Below are 18028 nucleotides of genomic sequence, written 5' to 3' on the forward strand. Positions count from 1 at the left end.
TAATTTACACCCCTGCTCTGTCTACTGGCTCACTTGGCTAATCTGAGCCATTGATAAAAGCTAAGTCCTGTGAAATGGTGCCTGCAGGCCTCTGCGCATCACAACACACAAGCTTAAATTCCCCTTTCTATTTTTAAAGCCCACTGTATTTAACAATTTGAAATAAGGCTCAGCTAAACTGGCTTGTTGCTAAAGACAGCACCAGTGACAGTCTTTGTGGACTGCTGTTCTGTTTTAAACAAATAGCACATTTCATTATCAAGTGTTCACAGCAGACAGTGGAAGATCATTTTAGTACATTTTATGGGAGACAAAAAATTTAATTTAAATTCTTGCAATGCAAACACCTAAAACTCATCTGGAAACCACTACCCATTCATGGAGAACAGTCATTTACAGGCTACCTCGCTTTTGGCCTCTAGTTACATTGCTGTCACTTTAGTTTCATATATAATATGAGCTCAGAACAAGATATGAAAGCTGGAAGAGGACAGTCGTAATTTTCGATGCAACTCAATTTACTTTTGAATAGTTATCTTCCTTACCAACCTTCCTTGTGAGCTTTAAAATAAAACTGCAGCTATAGCAAAACTAGGGAGAAGAAAACATTTTTGCATTAGGCGTAATATAAAAATCCACAAAGCTAGCTGTGCTGGCATTGCTTACATTTAGTGAAAGTGAGACTCAAAATCATCAGTATTATCATTAAAAAGCCTAAGTCCCAGATGAATAGAAAATTTAACTGTAAAACCAGACAGACTGTTCACTTGTATCTTCATAGAACAGGAATATTTGTTTAGCAAGATAAATTTAACTTAAAGGGGACTCCTTTCTGCTTCTTTTCCTTTCTCTGGATTATGGAGAATGAATTGCAGAAGTACCTTTATGCTACAGACTGTCCTGGATTCATTAAACTAATGTTATCCACAAAAAAATTAATTTTGTATGAATTTCATGTTGAGCTTGCTTAGGAATATTAGAACTGTTTTCACACAACGCATCCAATACCAAAAAATGATGTACTCTATGACTTTTCAGAATCTCTGCTGCAGAACCATTTAACATTTTGACATTTTCATTATTCATGGAAAACATAATAAAATGAATGATATTTCATCCTGGCACAAAGTTTCTAGTTTGTTTATTATTAAAAAATTAAAATATCTTTATTGTTCAGAAACCTTCTGAAAAACCTGCTTATATCGTGTGACAAAATTCTACAACTAGTTACAAAGAAACAGACACGGCCGACACCAGACCTCCAGTCAACACAAACGAGCCCCACTCGAAAACAAACAAACCAATGAGGAAACAAAAAAAAGTTAAACTCAACATTAACTCTGTAGGCTTGAAATTGAATTGAATAATTATTTGATCTTATGCTTTGTTAGTTCTATGTAATTACACACCTGATGATCGCATACCGCACCTCGTTAAATGCATCATCAAATTAAGCCTGTTTTGCATAAAAAATGCACAAATGTGCTTTAAGCACAGTAATTGCTTCTTTCTGTTAATTACAACGGCAATGTTCGTCAGGCACGTGAGACAATTACCATGCGATCGGCACGCACTGCACAGCAAGGCGAGGTGAAAGTTCAGCAAATTGTACCAAAAGCTGCCTTAGATGACACAAATTAAAAGAAATCGGCAAGCTAGTTCAGAGAATGCCATGAATTACAATTAACCAGAGAGAAGCCTTTATGAAGGCGCCCTCCAGCAGATAAGTGTCACCACACTTCTACCTCAAATTACATGTTTTCAAAAAAGAGATTTTGCTTCTCTCAAAAGAAGCGACTTGGTGTGTTCAACAATTAATTAGCTTAATGGGCTTACCGACATGTGGAGCTTTAATGAACAGCAGGACAAAAGTGCTCAGATTTTATCAGTAGCCCCCGTAAAGTCCAAGTTCTAATTTTTACTTTCTGTACAATTGCCTCCAAGTGATGAACTATGAACTATTCCTCTAAAATCCAGCAGGCATAGACTATTTTTTAGCAGAAGGAAACAGAATTATTTTTTCACTTTTTGTATAAGAAATTGATCACCATGGCTTCACTGGTTTTCAAAACTGGAATAAAATCAAACAGCATGTGACTCGAAGTCTCCTTGCTGTGAATCCTGCAAAGATATTTCATTCTGTTCTCATCTGTGTGCAGAACTGGTTTACTGGTGCTGTTGCTCTTGCACAACCCCAGAGCCAAACAAATCAGTTGTCAACCTGTCCATCATTTAAGTCTTGGGCCATGTTAGTTCAAGCTCTCTGGTACTAACCTTGCCCCTGTGTGTCACAAGGCCAGAGTGGAAGAAACCAAGGGCCAACAAAATCATTACCGACTGATGTGACAACATTCACAAAAAATAGGTATATGGTCCACTGCTGGTGGTGTACAATTTGATTCTGAGAATACATAACTGACATTAGAGACTGTAAGACTGTTGCTTGGTCACTTTCTTTAAGATGAAACTGGTATTCCTTCTGATAACACCAAGGTAATCAAATAAGTTTAGCAAACATCATCCACTTAAGGAAAGTCAAATATACCAACATAACTCGCATCTTAATCAAAACATGGCTCAGAAAAAAAACTAAAATCATTAGATTTAGGGTCATTTTATTTTCTGACTGTAGAACAACTGCCAGCGAACCATGAACTGCGATCGTGAGGCTTATAAATATTGTCCCAATTTGTAATACTTTTCAAACACTTTGAAAAGAGACAGGAACCTGAACAGTTTTTTGGTGCAAAAATCAAACTCATTTATTTAATCAAGCTCAATTCACACGCACATCTGTTTCAGTTTCAGTCCTGCCTAAGTTTCTAGGCATTATGGAGCTAGTTGACAATGCCACCTTGCAGAGATGCATTTTTACATCATTTATCATCCTTTCTCTGTACTGCCCCCACCATGAGAACATCTTCATTAGGAGCAGATTACTCACAGTCTGCCTACCTGATAAGGGACTCAAACAATACAAATGGGGGACCCGCTGGTCATTAGAAGGAAAACAATTGCGGCTGGGTTTAGAAACGGTTCTTATCACTTAGCAGCCTATTTCATCTCTGAATTCATCACTCATCTTGCATCAGAGTCCAGCCATTAGCTTCTTCTTTCTAACAGACTCAGAAGAAGCATTTAGCCAGTATAGGCTCTTGCCTGAGTATCAAATTAAGTAGTCATGTTATGAAAAAAAGCAAAATTTGATTTTTAGGTGTACATATGAATGTCCTATGTACAGTATAAAGATTGTATTATGAGCAGGATAGGGAGAGAGGTAGTGTTCACATTGCCACCTTTTAAAGAAGTAAAAAGTAAAATAAATAAGTATGAGATGCATTTGATTATATAAAAAGTAATGTAATGCATTTCTTTCTGCCATATCAGTATTAAAATACAGACTTGGCATGAAAGTGGATGAGTTCATTGTAACTTCAATGAATTTTAAAATTTAGGGATGTACAGAAGACTGGTGTATGGATGCTGGTGAGTGCACAGACAGCAGAAAATAAATAAATAAATGTTCCTTGAAAAAGAAGACATTTTAAAATACTGAAAAATGTAAAGCCTTCCAGGAAGCAGCTGTTTATTCCACATGGTCCAGTGCCAGGGCTGCCTACAATTTCCCTGCCAGCAGAAAAGCCTGGCTGATGCTCTAAAGTACACGTGCAGTATTGCCCTTTAACGCTAAGAAACTGAGTGTGCTTTCAATATTAACAGCTGCTTGTGATTCCCATCCTAGAGGGGCCAATGCTCAAAACCAGAAGCTTTGTAATCCAGGAAACCTTGTCAGAAATACATACTTCCACCTCCACAGAAGAAAGGTGTATGACCATGGACTACTGAGTAAATATTACAGAGGACGTGTTAGGTGTAACAGATAATCGAAAAATATACAGTAGTTAGCAGTTTCTAATTAAGGAAGGCAAGGCAACATGAGAGATGAGCAGCACAGCCAGGTAACCAGTAACTGGCTCTGCACTGTTAGCTTGGAGAAAGGGTAGACCTTTTATATCTGGTCAATGCTGGTAATTACAGGACATTAGCTGCATAAATGTGGTGGAAATGGTGTCCAGAAGTCAAGCATTTTACACAGATCAAACTAATCAAGTTGACCTGTGGTGTAGGACTGCTAAAAGCATTCCACTGAGAATTACATCTTCCAAAGCAGACAGCTCCAATCATGGAGCTGGAGACCTATGGGGTATTTTGGTTGCTTAATCAAGCGAATTTCGGTCTTAATTGCGCACACTATAATAAATGTTATAGTATGGATGTACAGCAGAATGATTTCTGGGATAAGAGGTTGGAATTAGTAAGTTGCTGCAATGTATATCATACTGTACAGTGTTTTCCTTTTTGTATTTTTTCATTGTTTTAAGGTTACAGAAATAATAATAATAATAATTAATAATAATTGCTTACACTTATATAGCGCTTTTCTGGACACTCCACTCAAAGCGCTTTACAGGTAATGGGGTCTCCCCTCCACCACCACCAATGTGCAGCATCCACCTGGATGATGCGACGGCAGCCATAGTGCGCCAGAACGCTCACCACACATCAGCTATTAGTGGGGAGGAGAGCAGAGAGTAATGAAGCCAATTCATAGATGGGGATTATTAGGAGGCCATGATTGGTTAAGGCCAATGGGAAATTTGGCCAGGAGGCCGGGGTTACACCCCTACTCTTTTCGAGAAACGCCCTGGGATTTTTAATGACCACAGAGAGTCAGGACCTCGGTTTTACGTCTCATCCGAAGGACGGCACCTGTTTACAGTATAGTGTCCCCATCACTATACTGGGGCATTAGGACCCACGTGGACCACAGGGTGAGCGCCCCCTGCTGGCCCCACTAACACCTCTTCCAGCAGCAACCTTAGTTTTTCCCAGGAGGTCTCCCATCCAGGTACTGACCAGGCTCACACCTGCTTAGCTTCAGTGGGCTGCCAGTTGTGAGTTGCACGGTGATATGGCTGCTGGCTAAATAGCAATAAATAGATAAATAAATCACAATTTAAATCTTTTTTTCAGGCCTTTTCTATTTTTCAATTGTCATTTTCTGGTACTCTGTGTTTTTCTTGTAATTTGTGTCCCTAAATTGTTCCTGTGTATGTCCTCTGGCATCCAGGGCATATTCCTGCTTTGTGACCCATGATTCTGGAATATGCTCTGTGCTGCCATGAACCTTACCAGGGTTAAGCTTCTTGCATATAATGGACGTTTTGTTTTGTTTTAAATCAAGAGCTTGCAGCTTGTGGGGGAATACAGCTTTAAAGACCAATGATGCAATGCTTGTACAGACTTATCCCACTTCTTTCAAAGGATTCAAAAGAGGTGCATTGTAGAAAACAGATCAGGGCTGATACCTCTCTCACAACTTTACCAGCCTCTTGTTTCAACAACACCTGCAGCACCCTCACTGACCCATCTGTTGTAGAGTGTGACTCATTTGCCATTCAGACAGACACACATCACTGAGTGTATGAGTATCCCTGACATGGAGAGCTGAAGCCATTTACTTCATTTATTCATGTTCAAAACCTTAAGGATCACAAAGTCACTTTCCCGAGACCTGTACTTATGAGCACGCATTTTCCTTTAAGCAACCCATTCCATACTTTATTTTATTCTCATTCTTTTAGTGTCGGTTCCCTGTTTCGGATAAATTCTAACATCATCACAACCTACACAAAATGAAAGGAGACCTATTTGCTTAGCCTTACCTTTACTGCAAAATTACAACCAGATTTGTAGAAGCTTTTATTGTCTAAAATTATTTACAAGCCGTAACTGCAGCCCAGGTCTGTTTATACACCAGTGCTGTCAATCACTCTTCTTGTTGACCCCATCCAGGTCAAGGATTCAAAAATGGCCTAAACCTTTGCCTGCAAAAGCAGTTGTATACCTCAATATGAGGACACAATACAAGACTCCCATTTGTACATTTATCCTTGCCTTCCTAATAACAAATCAATCGTATCTTTTGTACATCTGCAAGTTCTGAAAACAAGGCCTCTTTCTTCTCCGCCTTGAACTAGGAGCTCAAGTCTGCCCACCTTAAAAAAGCAGCTTTAGAAAATCGATGAGAAGTTATACAATTGTCCAGAGATTTCAGTTCCGTCCCCTTATCCACAATCATGCCTGATTACTGCTTCCAGGATCACAGGATCAAAGGATCTGAGAGGCCATAAGGGTCACGATACTGAATTTGTTGAATAGCTCTCAAAGGTGCTGCTGGAATAGATGCAAAGCTGTCAAAAGCCCAAGCTGGCTTCTCTGGGGACTTGTCACTTTGGGAGCAGAGAAGAGATCAGGGGTTAAGAAAAATGCCCTTCAGGTTACTTGAATTACCCCCCTGCTCTGTTTGTTGCCTTTCCCTCATGCTCTTACTACTTCTTTGAATCTGTTTACTTAGCTTCTGTGGAATAAGGAACAAAAAATAACTGGCACACTGGCACTCACTCCTTATTCAGATATAAGCTTCAAGTGGGAAGGAACCTTTTACACCTTCAAAACAACAAAAATACTATATGAAACCCTGGGCCTGATGCTACCTTAGCAAAACAAGACTGCTGGTTGTGATAATGGCATCTTCCTATTTCTATAAGTATTACAAACTTTAAGGGTTAAGAAAAATGTGCTATTGGCTTATGTTTAGGATTTACAAGTAGCTCATACTGGAGCACCAACTATTCAAGTACATTTTGCTCACTATAAATGTATATAGCTTCACTGGTCAATCACACATTTCAGGTTTTTAATATTATAAGTCCCTGCTTTGTCTGACAAATAGTTAAGTTTATAAATAAGTAGTGAATGCAACATAAAATTACTTAGGAGTCAGAAAACTCTAAAGAACTGACTTTCACTTTGTCAGAAATAAGCAGGCAATTTCCAATAAAATCTCAAAAATAAATTTCCACGTGTGAAGTTATCACTGACATTAGCAGTTCCAAAAGGACAGGCACTAAATAGAGAGGTTTCAACTAATATCAGATTAAAATTATCTGACATTACAATTAGACCTTGATGAGCTCACACAGCATAGCAATAGAAAAAGTGACAACACAAGGGAGTTGTGCAAATACTTCTATTTAAAAGTACAGTATGTCGTCATAAACCACAAAACAAAAATGCCCTCAAAGTGGTCTTGTAATTTTCACAGATCCGTATTCATGAAATGGTGAAACTAAGAAAATGGAAGCACAGATGAAGCTGTACAATTGGGAGTTAGCTTGCTTATAAAGTAAAGAACACATAATGAGGAGATATATGCAATTGTTAAATACAGCCATCAGAAACAACAGCAGCAGATTAAGTAACCCTGAAAAACAAATATCTTTCCGTCCTTTCTTCTCCTCCTTAACATATTTAAAGAAACAAGAAAAATCAGTTGTTTTGTGTCAATCTTGTTAATAACTTAAAGCTATATCTAGCTTCTACAAAAGAAGTGGCCATTTTTGGTGCAGGCGGGTACCTTTCCAGCTGCCAGACAGCTTGTCCTCTTCCCCCTTGAAACATGACTATGAAATCTGTTATGGTTAATGAGGTCTTTCCCAGAGTATTTTCTGGCCCATTAGGGTCATTATTAACATGCTGTCAGGGGCCAGCAACCTTTGACTAGTTTGGCAGGGAAATATCCCTGAAAACAAGACGGATCAATTGATGGCAGGGATTGCTGCCCAAGACCCACAATGGGTTAGAAGCAGAGAAATTCCCGTGCTGGGGCCTGTACCATTTGTCACAGACTAGTGAATGGAAAAGTCTCCAAAATGTACTTATAGCTTTACGGAAAACCTCCACTTAAGTGTTACTGTATGCATCACCATATATTTCTACAACTATGCTGTCCAAACTCCACTTTGTCGCTCAGTTAAATTTTTTTCACTCTCCCATCTCTTGATCCACTTAAACCAGGCTGCACCTTTTGATCCAAGAATTCCAGTTCGGTCTTCGGTGGATTGGACTGCTTCTGTTTTTGCACACTACTTTTACAGTCTAGTATTAATACTTCTTGCACCTTGTTTAGTTAAAGAGAGTCCAGTGGACTAATTCCTACCCATATCCATATTCCTTGACCTTTGAACTAGTAGAAATTGATTTGCCTGTCCATTTCTCAGAAAAAGAACTGTGAGGTCCAATCCCAACAAATACTTAAACTGATATGGGGGTGTAAATAAATAAATGAAATAAGGCATTCTATCTAAACACAATAAAGGGCAACTAAGGTTAAATATAAGAAAAAAGGATTTTCTTTTACATACAAAAATATTTCATTACTACTTTATCAAGTCAGATAAGATAAGACTGAACTGTACATCATCCTGCACAACCCCTGTAAGACATGCAGGTTTGCTCTAGGTCTGAAAGCTGGGCTTTCGGGTTTTCTGCAACTGAAAGGTAGGAATCGGAGGGAATCTTTGCAGCACTGATTTCTGGCAAACCTTGGACTGACAATGAAGGCTTATAAATACAGAAAGGCCACCTCTACCAGCCTTGCCTTCCAGAGATGCTGGCCAGCAACTGCTAATTACAGCCTGGCATTGGCGGAAGACGGGATCAGTCATTGCCAGAGAGATTATTTGGGATCAAGCTGAGCTGTGGAATGGATGAGTAGCTGTGTAGATGGGGAATATGAGAGCTCTGCATCCATGAGAAGCAAAGAATGGTCAAGGCCATGGCCCAGGTACTTGGCACAGAACAGAGTGTCTCCACATCTGAAGATACTTTGATAAGCAAGGTGAGGTGCTTAAATTTGAATTGTACACTCTGCAGTTTTTCTTTCTGTGTTAAGCTTCTTTGTCTGCACAGAAATATGCATTTACTTTGAAATTGTAGAATAGTTTATGAAGAAATCACAAACTATTTGCTCATTTAAAACAGCTCCAAGACTCATCTACAATCCAAGGAAGAACTAACGCATAAGGTAATGCTTGTCTTAGTGAGATGGATAAGTTCCAGATAAAGCTGTACTGCAACATGTGAGGGTTTCATATTGGTAAAGGTATTACTGATATTTTTAACACTGCATAAAATCTAAGAAGTCTATTTTAAACCAAAAGTTTTATTTTACTTGTTACTGTATAGCTACAGAAGAAGAATGTGCCTTCACTCTGAGACACTCGAGTAGGTGCTTGTTTAGATTAACTACAGTCTGCCTTCACTCCTCCATCTTGGTAGCGGTGAAAGACTGATGGAAGGAAACACAACTGCCAGGATGGGGCAAGCTGTGGCACACAGGAATATTAATAAGCCAAGTAAGATCACATGGAACTCTGCACACACAGAGAAGCAGAAGATGACAACAAGACCCAGTACAGTTAACATGCCCAACAAACCAGACTATTATTGGCTAAGAGCATGCACAGCCTTTTTCTTTATCGCTCTTGCCTTTAGCACCGATAGTAGAAGGATGTAAATCTACAGCCTATATTGAATGAGCACTAGTGGTTTCCACCTGGCCTACATCTGACCACTGTATGTCAATGATGAAGAGCACTATAGCAAACCATCAGTAACAGAAACAGTGCTAAGCAAGGTATCACTGTACCTACAAGGCACAACAGCAGAAGGGTAGTATAAGTTCTTATCCTTATTAAGCACTTTTCTGGACGCTTCACTCAAAGCACTTACAGATAATGGGGATGATGCGGCAGCAGCCATAGTGCGCCAGTACGTTCACCACACACCAGCTCTCAGAGGGGAGGAGAACAGAGAGATGAAGCCAGTTCATACGTAGGGATTATAAGGAGGCTATGACTGGTAAAGGCCAGAGAGAAATTCGGCCAGGACACCGGGGTAACACCCCTACTCTTTTCCCACAAACACCCTAAACTGGAACCCATGTGTCATAGTAGCATGACACATGGGTTCCAGTTTATATAGGAAAAAAAAGAAAATTCAGATAACTGCTGTGGAAACTCCAAGCCAATTCCAAAAGCATTGGACATAAGACTGAACTACACCCTGGACAGAAATGTCCACCCATCACAGGTCACACACACAATTTGGAAACAAATTAATCTACAGTACGCGACTGAAAAAAACAGGATCTGACAAAAATCCACTCAAACATGGAGCTAATCTACACATGAGAGGCGCCAATCCAGAATCAAACCCAGAATGCAGAACCCCTCTAACCGCCAGTGCATGGATATATCAGAATAACCATGTACTGAATAATCACACAAGGAACACAGGAAAAGCAACACAGCTACAGTACGAAGCATGAATAACTAGAAACAGAGCACAAGCTTTTTTTTTATCTTTTTTGCTGTGCTTGTAAGTCAACAGCATATCTTCTAAAACTTTTTTTGTCACTTTGTTTGGCAATTTAATGAGGAACTATCCTTTCTTGACCCTTTTGAAGCCTCACTGACAAGTCTCCTGTGCACAAGCAACTCCAGTTTGCCAGTTTAAGGAGAAAGATTACCTCCACTGTCCTGAGAGAAAGACTCACCATTTTCTCCCAATAGCCTAAGGCTCTTCCCCATCAATGAGTGTCTGGCAGCTCCAGAACCGAAACCTTACAGTTGCTGTATGTCTGCAAGGTCTTTCCTGAGCCACCTTTTTCTAATATGTAATAATGCCTTTCGCTGCACTTTTGTGTCTTAGGAATTAATTCAGAATAGTAATCAGATACGGTCTGTTAATCCAAATTATTCACCACAAGCTTTAAAATCACATAATTGGTAATAACAAGTATCCCCAGGAGAAGGCCTTTAGTTGTACTGTACTCATCTGTATTCTAACAGCCTTGCTTCAGGTAGCCCTGTAAGCTAAACTGTTAAAGATTTACTATTTAAGGCGCACTGAGGCAAGGTAAATGTAAACATGTTTAATTTTAAAGTTCCAAAATCTGTTTTTATTGTACAGTATTTTTACTGTAGTGAATTAGGAACTTCTTGTTAAAGTGACGAAGTGTAGTTTTCTAGTGAAATCTGGCAATGAGAAAAGCTGGACTTTTCTAAAAATAAAATGTGCACTTGAGCTCCCTCTGTCTTTTCAAACTATGACACTTTCAGATGTATTATCATGTACATCAGCCTATTTCAATGAAAACAAAGAAATCTTGGAAAAGGAAAAGGAAGAAATGTTTGCCACAGTGAAGTGTATTTTCCAATTAAATGTCACCGGGATATAAGAGAAACACAGCCTTCCTTAGGAAGGTGATCCAATTAACAGATTCTCTGACCAGCCCATTAGTGGCACCAAGCCTGGGCCTCCTGTTATGTTTTTTTGCTAACGAGATTCATCTCACCACCATCGAATGCTGAAAATTTAGAACTCAGACAGTGAGCTGAAGCAGAGGTCAAAGAGCCCACAGTGAGAGCTCTTACTAGATACAAAGTTATGGAGGCTGGACAGATTTCTGGCAGGTTGAGCAGCTTGTTGAGTTAAGTGGAGAATAGGCTTCACTGAGAGTCAGACCTTTAAAGCTCATAACCCTTGCTGCCAAGACGACCCTTTGTGCCAAATGTAATTAGGAAATGAGAAAGTCTTTCTTGTTTCATCTCAGTCAGAACTTAATATTGGAAAAAGAAGGTCCACAGCTATGTTCAGCCTAATGATACAAAGTACATCAAACTACACGAAAGCTTTGACTTATTGTACTGAAGAATTAATGTTCAGAAATATAATAGACTTATATAGTTTTATATACAGATATGAATGCATAACTGAATAGATACCATGTTAATTGATACACTGGACAATATGTTACTTGGAAAACTGCTGACCCCATTACTCACAAAATATTGTTCGGGATTGATCAGGGAACGTTTTAAAATCACATTCCAAAAATATTGTTCAAGACCAATACTTTTGTAATAAAATCCTTCCTTCTTCCAGTTGAGTAGTCACACCTCATAATAATAATATAATAATAAAATAATATATATTAAACAAATTATAAATAATAAAGTATAGAATTAACCATTTCAAATCATAAATAACAATACTTAGAAAAACATAGTTGAGAATGTACTGTGCAAAGTACAAACATACTTAGAAAACACATATTGAACCATTCGGAATTCCTATTATAAATTTATAAGGAACAAGTAAATATTTATTCCATGCTGAAAATAGAAGAAAAGAAACAGCAATTTTGGCTGTGGAGCCTTCTTTGGGTGTGAGAGAGGAAAATCATTCCATATGAATTATTAATGTATGTGCATGCTTTAACATGCAGTCATGCTGACTGATTTTTTGGAGCTAAACTCTTGGTCATCTCTTCTGAGCAACCTAGTTTGGAGGACTGACATCTGGGTGGGGGCTGCTATCCTGTGGTAGATAAAAGTGGAAGTTCTGAAATAGGGAGTGACTTCTCTTACTTGTGTGTTTAACTGTACACAACAGAAGATCCTACTTCTTGGAGCATGGCTTATTTCCTATTCCCTATTGTATCCAGTTTACTTTTACTTTCAGAAAATTAGTGGAAGGTTCTATTAAGCAGAGTGTATTCCAGTGTTTCCTTTCTCTATGTCAAACTGCTTGGCTTTCAAAAATAAAGCACTGGACAAATACCTGTGCCTTAGTCACTGTGTATATTTTTTTTCTGAAGCAACAAAAATCCCTGGAATTAGTTTCCCTTTTAACGGGAATACAGAACCAGAGTCTGTTCTGTATTTCCAGGGCAAACAGACAGGGCAGATGGCAGGACATGGACGAACGTTCTGCAGTAGCGAGGTTCAGTCAATACCAGCACTTGGCTCTTTACATTGCCAAAGCAGCAGCCAGCAGCAACAGGCACTTGAGCCTTAGCGAGGCAGGAAAGATGGCACACCGGTGCTGTTCCTCAATACCACCAGGGACTTTGAAAATGTGTTAATAAGGCAGATGGCAGATCTTAGGCAGACAGAGTTTTGTATAATCCAGAGCTCTGCCAAGCGAAAAGCTATGTTTTTATCCATCCATCAATTTTCTAACCACTTTCCCAACAGAGTGTTGTTGGAGCCAGAGCCTCTCCTCGCCAAGCAACGGATGTAAGGCAGGATACCTCCTGGACGGGACACCAGTCTATCACAGATCTATATGTTTAATGCTTTGAGAAGAGCACAAGAACTCAATAAAAACAGGCAAATTCCCAAGAGCCAGGATTAGGGGAATGCAAGGAATGAAAAGGAAGACAGTTATTTCCCCTCTGTACAGCGTCAATTATAAGAGGCCAAGAAACACAAAAGAAATGCCTAACTAAACCCATTTGACTGATTATGGCACAGCTATACAATCCTGATGCTTATCTTGACTTAACAGAAATGAAGACCAATTAGAAGGTTTTGACTTCTAACATTGTGGACGTATATTTTTTGAGCTCATGGTGTCTTTTAAAAAAGAGTTGTCCATGGCTTCTAGCTTTGACTTCATACTATATATTCAAAGGGCTTGTGGAATATACAGTATGCTACATGTCATTCATGTTGTTCTTGCTGTTAATGGATGCACAGTACTGTATGTTATTGGGTCGGTTCCAATAACAGGAATCAGTCCGTTAAAGTGCACACATTTATAGTACACGTGAATAACACGTTTATAAGGACCTACCTGCGCAGAGTAGAGTAGAAGCTGATCTTTCTATGCTGTTGTAATCACACCTGGCACGTCGGCAATAAAACTGGCACCTATCACCTGCACCTCCATCTTCGGAGGCATTTTTTTTGTTTGTTTTGAATAGATGACCACCCAGCTTCTGCTGTATGTTTACTTTCACACATTTCTCAGAAGGCCTTTGAAGCAGGCTGGGAAATACGAGGCACTGCAGTCTGAGCCGACTGAGGATGAGGGGAAGCTCATTTGCAGTTGATATTCTATAGTCCCTATGTGGATACTCCCACAGCAGATCACTGTGTCAATGTTAATTTCCTTCAATCCAGACAAGATGGGTCTTTGATCAGGCTGACACTCGCTTCTGCACCAGCTCCACGGTTTTTAATGAATAGCCCAGTTCCCTGCATCTTACAGGGTTGATGGGAATAAACAACATACACATGAAAGGAGCCTGACAGATGGACAGACAGGCAGTTGGGCTGGCATGTGAGGAGACAGAGAAAGACAAAAATATTCACCCTCTTGTACCGAGGCCCAAATATATTTTGATTTAGACCTTAGAATCATTCCCAACACAAAAGTAAAACATTTACAGGACTAATTAATTGAGACTGTCTAAGATGAAGGTTTAAGAGACTGTGATGTCAGAAGCCCAGCGAAACAACTTCAACCACAGAAAGCTCACAATCCAGAAAGACAAAAACCCTAACTGTGCTGATGGATGTGGAATCATGACGTACAGAGAGCAGATGGGCAGAGGCAGTTTCCACTGCGTCAGGCATCATGGCTTATACAGCACGGCTCCCAGTGCCAAACAAGGATTTGCAAGTGAAGTGGACTTCCTGCAATAACCCCTGCTTGGTCTGTGTCCCATTCAGGAGCCCAGCAAAACTGCCAAGTCTAAAATTCAGGATTAAATAGGCAGATGGCAAAAAAGGCAAAAAACCCACTAACTACCAGCCTAGATAAGAAGAAAACGAATAAATATTCCTGAAGGGGTAGGTACATAAAATGCCAGAATCTTATTGTTGAACGTTTGGCTATATAATAATAACAATAATTGCATTTGCATATAGCTGTTTTCCTCTCAAGGGGCCCCGAAGTGCTTTAAATAAGATATTCAAATACAATACTGAAGTGCAGCTCCCACCTGGGTGATCTGCAATAGCCAATGTGCAGCTCCACTATACAACAGTGTGGAGACATGTACATACGCTCTGAATTAAGGGGGGAATTTAAGCTACGCCAGACTGCTTGAATCCCAGAGTGGTATTTAGCCAGGATCTCAAGATTAAAACATGTACTGATACTATAAAATACTTTTTGTTCTGTTTGTGCTGGTTCGAGCCTGGGACATATCTCTAGCTGACTGTGACTGGGATTCTCCGAGCAAAAGCGCACAACTGAGTCAGCTAGGGGGCTGTAGACACCAAACACGATGCTGTTGGTGAGGGACGTGCCTCTCTTCCAATCAGCGCTGGGCCTTTGGTAAAGAGCTGAGATCCTTGTGATGTGCTGGAAGATGACTGGATTCAGTTTTGGGCAATTAGGAGGACTCTACATTCTAAATTCTTCCTGCATTTCCACATTTTCTCCTGTGCATGGTGTGAGTAACAAAAATAATACAAATTAACTTTGTGACCTTCAAGAGCAACTTCAAAAGCTCTTCTAAAGATACTGAAGTACAGGATATAAGTGATCACAATTAAGATTGAATTTTACTTTATTTATGCCAAGTACCTTAAAAATCTCCAAAACAAAAGTAATTGTGATCTTGCTTATAACATTGTCAGGGTTCTTTTTTACCCGTGTTCCTGCTTTAGTATTGCTTTGTAAGTGAGCCCAGTAGAAACATTATCCCTCATTAAACCCCAAAGTGCAGATCATTAGTGTCCCACCGGCATCCTACCTCTGATAATGGAAAGCTTGGCGCTGACGGTGACTTCCCCCTCTGAGTTTTCAGCTACGCACTCATAAATGTTCTCATCCCTTGGCGCTCGGAGAGGCTGTATCCTTAACACGGCCCCTGCCCCTTCATCAAACTCGATCGTCTGTTGAAACACACAAGACAGGGCAGCTGGTAAGAAAAGGATCATGTATAGAAATCCAAATACCAGATGCAGATGAGGCTACAGCATAACACACGTGGAACAGTAGCTTGCTTCTCTAGCTACTGAAGCCCCTTTGAGAAACCATCCAATTACCAGATCTTGGCAGTGTTTCAGCACACCTATAACTGTATTCTTCTGGGAACTGGTCTTCATTAAAATTTTGAGAGGAGGAATAGGCTAACAAAACCGTAAAACATCTGGACATTCCTGAAACACAGAAATAGTTGACCACGATGCTGCCTGGACAAAGAGTACAAGGTGTAAATCAAGTTAATACAGACAAGGTGGCAGAATTCCGGGTGAATCATTTCATGGATTAGGATTTGGGGAAAAATAATTTATATTGTAGCAGATTTTTTTCTATCTACAATAGAGTTGGGATGATAAATTTAGATTATTTTTTGGTTTTGGCATTTTAGCATTAAACATGCTTATTCATATGACACAGGTCTTCTTCAGGCTCGTGAGTAGTTAGCCACATGCACAGGCCTGTTGTTTATGCTTTAGGATAAACCAAATGTTACAATATCAAAACATAAGCATCTCAGTCGTATGTATTCTCAGGTTAAAGTTATTTAAATGTCACCGCAGATGATCATTTTATACACAGTGAAAGTTAATGCTGGGTTATTTGTTGTTTCTATAACTAATGTTTGTACAAACACTTTGCTTTAATATAATATTAAATATTTTAATATCTGTAGGTGGCTAATTCCTATATTCAAGCCACATCAGCTCATTGGGCCAGAGCTTGTCCTGGTCTCCATGTTAAGCAGACAGTGTGAGTGACACCCCTCTAGATGGGAGAGATCAACCCCAGGAATGCTGGTCCCCTGGGTGTGGGTGGACTGGAGCAACTGGGGTCCACCACACTCAAGTTACAACGGCAGGGTCTGCAGTGGGGACTTCAACCCACAACCTACCAGTCATGAGACCAGACTTACCCTCTCCTCTACACCACTTCAATTTAATATAGTAACGGTGCTTAGCTCCATCTTAAGCGTTTAAAACCTGTTATAAAGCTCTACATTATATCCAAGCCAACTATACCATAATCTTTTATGTAGCTGTTAGAGTGGCTTTATTTAGCATTATGGTTAAATATTTCATGCAGCATATTTGACAGAATTTCCTTGCTTAACCAACTGTAAAAAATTAAGTGACTATTTTTGCTTCTTATTATTCAGTGTACGTAAATCCATTTTTTAGAACAAATTATATTAATTTTCAGAACACAAACACTTCCTCCACCCACGCACATAAACCATAAAGCATTTTTATACAGTAAATGACACCCATTGACAGAAAGCCTTTTAATATGTGTTTAACAGTTATTATATTACATGGTTAATGGAACTGTGCTTCTTCACAATGAAGCATTAACAATTAACATTTTTTAAATGTATTAACAATTACATTAGAATTACATGTAGAAATAAACAAAAATGTAAAGCATTTCCAATTATGACATCACGTTATCAAGTACAGAGATTATGTTAAGGGAACCATCGATAAAGTACACACCTGCACATAAAACAAATTGTCTCATGTTTCAAAATTGCCTTTTAGTTAAACGATTGTTTTCCTAACATACAGAGGCAAATCCTGCATTGTAGTTTGCATGTTAACTGGCTTGTGACTGATGTACTTTGTATGTCCAAGTACTCACATTACTTAAAACAAATCACAGAGAAGAAACTTAATTAAATTGATAATGACACTAATTAGCCTACATGCAACATGAGGTATTCAGTGACAAATACTAATTAATGACTACTAATTAAAAACAAAACAAAAAGTGCTTAGATGAACTCACAAATCAGCCCACCATAGGTATGCATTTTATATGCTAACAACCTATTAAGAAAGGACAACAATTTTCATGCTGTTCAAAACTAGCCTAAGCTCATTTTAAGTGAAATAATTTTTGCTCTTTAAATTATGAGTCTTTTTGAATAGAACTCAAAATGTTCATTGCCATCATGTGTTATTGAGTGAATTATCACTTGATATTTAGATAGAGCCCAACAACACATAAAACAACCAACACAGCACATAATTACAAAATATAATCTACTGTATTTTATATTGTGGAATGCTTTTTATGAATCTTTAAATTGATTCATTGAGTCATTTGGATAAATTGTATTAATCAGTACCATACGGTCTCAACATCTGAAAATTTCTGATTTAAGAGCAAAGCAGGATGAAATGGAGACAAGGGTTAAGCGACACTTTTAAATGAGCCGTGCAACAGACTGATGATCTAGTGAGTGAGCCCCTCCTCGCCCCCTGCCCGAATACCCACTGTCCAGTATCAACACCTCAACGTGGTCTTGTTTATTGTATTGTAACGTGTGCTCCTG

At 39.1% G+C, this 18028-nt stretch overlaps 1 protein-coding gene across 8 annotated transcripts in view; it reads right to left on the minus strand.

Annotated features, from left to right (window-relative positions):
• ptprsa (protein tyrosine phosphatase receptor type Sa) overlaps positions 1-18028 on the minus strand; it is a 314111-nt gene that overhangs the window by 139613 nt on the left and 156470 nt on the right. For all 8 annotated transcript variants that reach the window (XM_088622185.1, XM_088622187.1, XM_088622191.1 and 5 more), the window contains one exon: positions 15461-15602. In XM_088622185.1, coding sequence (XP_088478311.1) covers positions 15461-15602 — 142 coding nt within the window. The remainder of the gene's footprint in view (positions 1-15460; positions 15603-18028) is intronic.

Source organism: Lepisosteus platostomus, chromosome 27, assembly GCF_059453375.1.
Source record: "Lepisosteus platostomus isolate fLepPlt1 chromosome 27, fLepPlt1.hap1, whole genome shotgun sequence".
In the NCBI taxonomy this organism is placed as follows: domain Eukaryota; kingdom Metazoa; phylum Chordata; class Actinopteri; order Semionotiformes; family Lepisosteidae; genus Lepisosteus; species Lepisosteus platostomus.